Source organism: Dicentrarchus labrax, unplaced genomic scaffold (assembly GCF_905237075.1).
Source record: "Dicentrarchus labrax unplaced genomic scaffold, dlabrax2021, whole genome shotgun sequence".
Taxonomy (NCBI): Eukaryota; Metazoa; Chordata; class Actinopteri; family Moronidae; genus Dicentrarchus; species Dicentrarchus labrax.
Window position 1 is genome coordinate 18,951,309 of NW_026136706.1, and position 7,543 is coordinate 18,958,851.

At 39.8% G+C, this 7,543-nt stretch overlaps 1 protein-coding gene across 3 annotated transcripts; it reads right to left on the reverse strand.

Moving 5' to 3' along the window:
* Nucleotides 1-1,503: 1,503 nt before the first annotated feature.
* dcun1d2a (DCN1, defective in cullin neddylation 1, domain containing 2a) lies at nt 1,504-7,016 on the reverse strand. Of its 3 annotated transcripts, none has more exons than XM_051404955.1 (7): nt 6,904-7,016; nt 4,736-4,952; nt 4,429-4,597; nt 3,951-4,081; nt 3,778-3,860; nt 3,028-3,124; nt 1,504-2,923 (listed from the first exon to the last, which is right to left on the reverse strand). In XM_051404955.1, exons 1-7 carry the CDS (start codon nt 6,904-6,906, stop codon nt 2,844-2,846), a joined length of 780 nt encoding a protein of 259 aa, XP_051260915.1. In that variant the 5' UTR covers nt 6,907-7,016; the 3' UTR covers nt 1,504-2,843. The 3 variants fall into 3 exon arrangements, with proteins under 3 accessions (XP_051260915.1, XP_051260914.1, XP_051260913.1); XM_051404954.1 differs by lacking the exon at nt 6,904-7,016 and adding an exon at nt 5,179-5,289; XM_051404953.1 differs by lacking the exon at nt 6,904-7,016 and having other exon boundaries at nt 4,736-5,165.
* Nucleotides 7,017-7,543: the final 527 nt, after the last annotated feature.

Consider the following 7,543-nt stretch of genomic DNA (forward strand, 5'->3'; position numbering starts at 1 on the left):
TCCTTATAAAACTATTTACAGATACCCGACAGTTCCCACCAAGAGCCAGCACTTGGCGATGGTGGCAAGGAAAAACTGCCTTTTAAGAGGCAGAAACCTCGGACAGACCCCGGCTCTAGGTGGGTGGCCCTCTGCGTTTACAACCTTTTTCTGCTGAGTAGCCCAAAAAGTTAGTTAAAGTTAGGATATTTTTTTGCCACATTTCAAGATAATTAATAATACCTTCGAAACTCCAACTCATCCTAAGATTGTTACACCCACCACATTCCCAGAAATAACAGAGGACATACCCTTGGTGTTCCTAGAGGATAGATTCACATTTATTCACATCTGTCTTTGAGAACAGCAGTTAGCTGCTTGTGTGTACATTGAAACACTTTCTTTCTTTTGCTTGTTGTAATTATTCCTCCTGTTCATACTGGCCATTAAAATGTCCTCTCCTAATGTACTTTCAGTGTAAGTGAATCAGTCCTTTTCTGTAAGACTTGAAATCCTTTAATGCACTGGGAACCTCACTAGGGGTCGCCAAAGACGCGTGGGAGGTTGCTGGGCCCAACTTTTTAAAAAGTATATACAGTAATATATACAGCAGGTCTATATCTCAGCATTTCATTCATTTTTGTGAAGAAAACACTGAATTTAAAGAAGCCTATTAAGTATGTATGATTGTAAAAATACACAATACTAAGAATTGTATTAAAAGTAAATATCAGGAAAACCCATATCTGAAGCAATATTCACAGGAAATAATCACCCCAAATTCATTCAAATTGCTCATTTGACACAAACCTCCTGCAGTTATTGTGTTCACTATTTGGGTTAATTGTACAGTTTATCAATCTGTATTTACTATTAATTTTATTTTATTTAATATTATATTAATTATCCATAAAATATGTGAAGGGGTTGTCAGTTTACTCAACCACTGCTTTAATGGTAGCTTCAGCCCTGCTCGGTGATCTAGCACTCATACAATGTGTCACTAACCGGATTCAAATGTGAATGTTCTGGTTGATGATCGGTATCTTATCTCCAAAGTCACACAAATAACTTTGATGTTGGCTACAAAGTGGTTGTGGCCTTTTGCAAAGGTTGGCACAACGGGCAGTGATGTTGTGACATCTATACGGTTTCAAAGTCACTTGATCTGCCTCGTATTATAGAGCAGAGTGTGAAATAAACAAATAGCAATGTTAAACCGCACCAATGTGAGCGCTGCAGACTTCCTGATCAGCTCATCATCAACTAATACTATACCTCTGATGTCTTACATTTTAATTAGAAAGAACTCTTGTTAAATATTGTTTATTGACAATCAACAACGTGGAGGGATATTCTGAATATATTAAATATTAAAGCTTCAACACATTCATATCAGTACGATAATTCTGCTTTGTGGAATACACTCTTGTCTAAGCAGCTACACTGTTGTGATATACTGTCTGTATGTCGTGTGTCTATCGTCTAACCCGTCAACAACAAAATAACTATTTACATGTATGATTCTGGAAAAATTCATGCTTTATTCATCTTTCTTAAATGAACAATATACTTAGGCTACTTACATGATGTATCAACAATATATTCTAATTTCACTACCTTCAGTAACACTGGACAGATGGGCTTGAACAGAAACATAAATATTGAACAGAGATATTTATTCTTAAGGCTTACTTTGTCGTCCTGTTGTTGCCCTCTTTAGTGTCCTGGCTTCTGAACTAAGAGCTTCGCACTGCCATAACATACAGATATGTGCCATGCATTAAGGGTCTGTAACTTTAAATTTCACTTAAATGCTGCTCAATAGTCACTTTAGCATCAATAATATTTCGGAGGGATCCCCTGAATAAAAACAAAACTCTTTCCTCAACAGTTAGAAAGTAATTATCTTTTGAAAACAAAGCGGTGGTACTGTGGATCAGAATGACTACGGTCAATTTAGGATTCAAGACCCACTCCCAATTGAGATTAACCTGACAAATGAATACCACAAACCAATATCAATTATCTAAATTAAAGCACTGCCTTTACTCGAGTGAAAATGTATTTGTGAAACCAGCCCGAGGCGACGTAAAATGTGTTTAACATGCTTTCAATGAGATGTTCACAATTCCATGACTTGACAGATCCACCTAATAATTAAACCAACAGCATATCATTCACGATATTGAGGCATCCCGTTAGAGATCTTAGCATTTACTGTACATAAAAGAATCATCTTTTGCATTTATAAATTGAACATATTTATATTATTTCTTCATATAGCTCTCTTTGTAAACTGTCCCAATAGATACAGTATGTACAGTAAAAACTGCAACAGTTCTGTTGGTGCTGGTGTAGTGAGCACTCTGTCCCAAAGTTAGAGTAAGACATGGGAACTTTGCACAGTCACTCAGAGCTTCATATAACAAAACAAAGCCGACTAGGAAGAATCTTAAAACACACCGTTTTCTCCTCTCCAGTCCCTTTAGAGTACACACAGCCAGCGAACCTCCTCTCAGTGCTGTGTCCATCCCCACTTACAGGGCTGTGGCCTGACAGGTAGTGCTCCTCCTGGGAGCAGATCAGAGGGGCTTCCAGGATACTGAGAATCCAGCAGGAGAGACGGAGGTGAATCTGGCAATGTCCATATGACGCCCCAGTCTCGTGAGGACAAAAAAAGTGGCCAGCTGTTCTCATAGTTTTTACTCAGCTCCCTGAAAGGTGGTTTCCTGACAGTTTCAAGTGCTTCTGTTTCCTCTCTGAAGTCTACAATTTTCACTTTTTTTGTACAAGTCTTAAAAAAACCTATGAAGTCACTGTAAAAGAAACAACGTTCTGGCTTTCCAGAGTTGGGATTGTATTTAGAGAGTTTTGCGTTTTGATCCTGTTACAATCGGTCGAGCAAATTCCACAAAATCATCTATAAGGACTGGCCACGCTCCTGAGGAAGAAACACCAAGATATCATTAGCATCACAATGATTTTCAAAGTCCACATTCACATTACGTAGAAAGCAACTGGATTTAGGAGTTATTCCAAACTCACCCTCTTCGTCATAGTTTGACATGTCATCTGCAATCATGTTACCAAAGTCCAACAAGAGGTTCCATGTGTCCTTTGGGATGGATCGTTTATGGTGTTCCTGTAATTAACAAGTGCTGGTGAACATATTGGTGTATAAACACAGTTTCACACAAGTCTATAAACAAAAAGAGTTGACATGTTTGCCATTATAACAGTGTAGTGTTAATTACTGATGGAACAGCATGTATTCTGGAGGTCCTAGAGTATGCAGGTTTCCATTCAAACCGAAAACACCATCTGGTTACACCCACTGATCCCCCTCTTTGACTGAGTTTGTGTTAATCAGCGAGGTGTAACGAAAGCTGGCACAGCTTTAGCCAAGTTCCCCATCACTGGGCCAAATGGATTTCAACGAGGGATGCATCATCAAAAGCTATTACTCACCTGATATCAATTCCGATACCTCAAACTCATGGTATCTGATGATACAGAGTACCACTCTCTCTCCCTTTTTCCTCAGATTTAATAACTCTTCGTAACTGTACAGAACCTTTTGGTATCGTAAGGTAAAACAAAGCAAGAGATTACTCTGGCCATAAAAACAACCTGCCATGACTTGATGAATGTAACTAATAGCAGTCAGTCAGTCACGTCATGTCCAATACCGTAAATTTGTGCTTTATTTTATATATATATTTAGGTCAGTATAGGCGCAGAAACCAATCCAGAGTATTTGATAGGTTTGTCCCGTATTTCACTTCTTTTACTCACCAAAAGGAATCTATTCCAAAGATCAAGGAACTTAAATCGTCCTGACAGAACCAGGTTCCAGTAGGCTACGGCCATCTCCAAGTCTGTAACACAGACAAAAAGCAGAACACTTTACAAGTTTGTAATTTTGACACCATTCAGCAAGTTGTTGTTGTTATTGTCACTCTTCTTACCTAAACCCTTCTGTCCAGGATTTTTGGCAAAGTTAAAGGTGAACTGGTAGAAGTCCTTGAACTTCCCGCTATCTTTGAGCTCCTGCTCTAATCTTGGCAAAAGGGCCTTCAGTTTTTCTGGGCTGTCACACCTATAAAAGTAGACAGTTTGAGCATTAAATAAACAAACACAATCTAATTGAATACACACAGACACTCCAACCAGTTGTAACACGACTTGTCTTCATGCTGATGACAAATTGGCTGAAGTTAACTTTGCCACATGATATGAATCCCAAAAGTCAAAACACTGCAGTTCTTCCATTGAGTCATTCCACAAAGACACAGAATACTCAAGCTGTGGCTGAGTGGGTCTATATATAGACAGCCTTCCCTCCCTGGAGCTCCAGTAAGAGAACCACCAAGCGAAGATACTTCTGGGCACAGTGTTTATGTCCCACTTTGGAGCACGTCACACGCTGTTGATATCAACACTCACCCAAGCTCTGTCATTCCATCCAGAAACTCCTTCTTGGTGAACTCGCACTGAGTGGCAGCGCGAAACTTCCACGCGACAACCAGCACAGTAATGCTGGCCGGATCCAGCGAGAGGTCATCACAAAACTGCTGGATCCCATCAATCCCAATCTTATTCTCTTCCTGAGGATCTATATAAATAAAAAAAAAGAACAGTTACAAGGACACCTCTTGAAAACAAGTTGTGTCTATAGCTTTTGAATAATACATTAGTTTTTGGAAAAACTCTGTCCTTAATTATTTAAAGTTACAGCGTAAAAGACTATTACCTTTATAGCGATTGTAGAGCTGCTCCAGCTTTTTTCGGTCTACTGACGTTTTCATGGATTCCTTACAATAGAGATCTGGGTTCTGAAAGTAGTTGTCGGTGGCAACTTCTAGTTTCCAGTCATTCTGTGTGAGGCAGTACACAGCTGTCTTCTCCCCAGCCTGTGTGAAGGACATGAACTGCCGTACCTTGTCCCTCTGCGAAGACTTCAGCTTATGCTGTGCAAACACAGGACAGGGGCTGTCAGACACAGGTGCGATCAGACCAGGGAATACAGACAACAACAAGCAAACGCAGAGCGACAGACACACAAAAACACACAGTGAGACACACACATCTACAGGCATTCAGGCAACAGTTAAGAGGACAGAAAAGACCGGGAGACACGCTGAAAACGCTCTGACACAAATTTGAAAAGTTAGTCTGTCACACTGACAAACACACATTATAGGTGGTGGTGAGCCCAGACGCTGTGGTGGTAATTATGTCCCAGTCCAAGAGCAATATGGGCTTTTCTGAAGGGGGACGTTGTGGATTCTCAAAGCACATGCTGTACCCAGGAGGGCCCCTCAGATAACTACAGTCATAGATGTAACATGAGTAGGGAAATGGGATGCCATCACCGGGACCTAGAGGTGCAACAAGTCTGGAGTGTAACACAAGCACCCTGCCAGATATACTAGGCAAGATTTAAAAAAATAAAAGTATTTATTTAACACTTTTATCAAAATACTTTATATATGTTTAAGGATATTTTAGGGTTTTTAAAAAAGAAACTACACTTGTGCACATAAGTGCTTGTAACTTGCAAATTGAACTCGGCTATGAATGTAATAATTAAATGGCAGTGTACATTTCACTAAGGTAGAGCCAGTCAAGCTAATTTCATAATAATGTATCATTAAAGGACCAGTGTGTATTATTATAGTGCTGAAGTTACAGCTCAGCCTTTCAAGCGTGTAGGAGAAACTACGGTGGCTGTGAAACTCAAGAAAAACACTAATGGCCCTATCTAGAGCCAGAGTTTGGTTTATCTGTTCTGGGCTACCCTCTGTAGAAACAGCTCATTCTAACGAAACAAAACTAATTCTTATTTTCAGGTGATTACACACTAATGAAAACATACCTTTGAATATTATATTAAAGTTCTGCCAATAGATCCTCCTAAATTTTACACACTGGACCTTTAATTTGTAACACAGCCATTAAAGACCAGTAATAAACAGTTAGCTTTAAAGTCACTGTCATACTTAAAACCAAATTTCAAGTTATTTTTTAAAAGTAAAAATGTCAGAACACCAGAGGTCAGCAGCTCAAATGTCTTTTTATGACAGTAAAATGCATATATTTGGATTTTGGACCAAACAATCAATCAATCTGACCAGTCCCCTTTATAGGGCTCTATAAACTGTGATGCACATATATGTTGTGCATACTGCAGACCAAACGATAAAGTGAGTAAACAAAGAGCAGACTGATTGATAATAAGAATAATCTTATAATCCAGCCCTCGTCGATATTATCCTGAAACATCCCCCCACCAGCTGCACTATCTGATCACTCGCTTCACTGAGGAGCAGCATTTCCTGAAACCGGAGACTAAAAAAACTCTGTGAGCTCACCGAGCTGCTAATGACTTCACCGACAGCTACAGATTTCTGTTAATAACGACAACACGAAGACAAAGTGTCTGTGGCTGGCTGCTGTTCAGACAGCACGGATTACTGTGCGACCAGATGGGTAACGTTAGGTTAGCATTACCTACATACCACCGGCTAGTAACTTATACTGGCTAACGTTAGCTCAGTTAGCCAGAATGTATCCCTGACATTAACGATGGGGATAGTATCACAGGAATAGGCTGTCAGTGTGGTTATGGATTTGCCAGGATGTGAGTCAAACGACCCTGTGTGTGTCTGTCTTTGAGGTCCAACGACTGACCAGCTCACAGCCGAAGTTGCCAAAAAAAGGGACGTGTAAGCTAGCTAGCTGCTCTCAAAACATGAACTGACCTTCCCTGTATTAGCAGCGAACACAAGGAGCTGATCATTGTAGGCTTCCCACAACGCGACACAGCATGTACTTTAATAACACGACAATAGTCTTCAAGGTAAGCCATAATGGCACCAAAAACCAATGCCCGGGTTTGTGTTTATTTTGGTTACCTACCATTTTCACACCCGCTGTTTGACCAGTTTGGTAGCCCGACTGTCGCTCATTGTGCGCCTGCGCGGAAGTAGCCGAACAGCTATTGTAGGTTTCAGTAGAAAGATGAGGTTGGCAGGAACTGTTCTGTTGTTATTGGACTTATTTGTCATTCTGTGCGAAACTCAACCCTTGTGTTTGTGTTTGAGTGAGAGAGAAAGACAGTGAGATGTTTACACTACTTTATTAAACAACGGGAAATATCTCTAAAACTGCAAAAAAAAAAAACACACTGTAACAATAAAACACCTGAACCTGAACCTTCACCGCCTACTCCTACAGACACTGTCCACCAACACACACACATCATCTCAAACACAATGAAACACTGTATCTGCGATCAGTGCAGCTCCTGTTCCTAGTGTCTGGTTTGTGATCATTTAATACACATTCTTCTGAAAGTGCACAATATCAACTAACATTATAAAGGCCTGCCCCTGTGTCAAATCTAGTTTTGTGTTGTGAGCTAGAGTTTTATTTTGTATGTATACTGTCTTAAAGTAAGTCCACAGTGTATATGTAGTGTAGCAAGATACAAACTATTTGTTGTCTTTATTCTTCAATTCAATTCTGGATTATTATATTATATATTATATTTACTTAC

Excerpts from the sequence above, each read along its gene's own strand:
- dcun1d2a (XM_051404953.1), bottom strand. The coding sequence starts at position 5,081 with ATGCCTGTAGATGTGTGTGTCTCACTGTGTGTTTTTGTGTGTCTGTCG. Across the intron at positions 4,598-4,735 it reads GCTCTACAATCGCTATAAAG|ATCCTCAGGAAGAGAATAAG; the intron begins GTAATAGTCTTT and ends TTATTTATATAG. Across the intron at positions 4,082-4,428 it reads GATGGAATGACAGAGCTTGG|GTGTGACAGCCCAGAAAAAC; the intron begins GTGAGTGTTGAT and ends CTACTTTTATAG.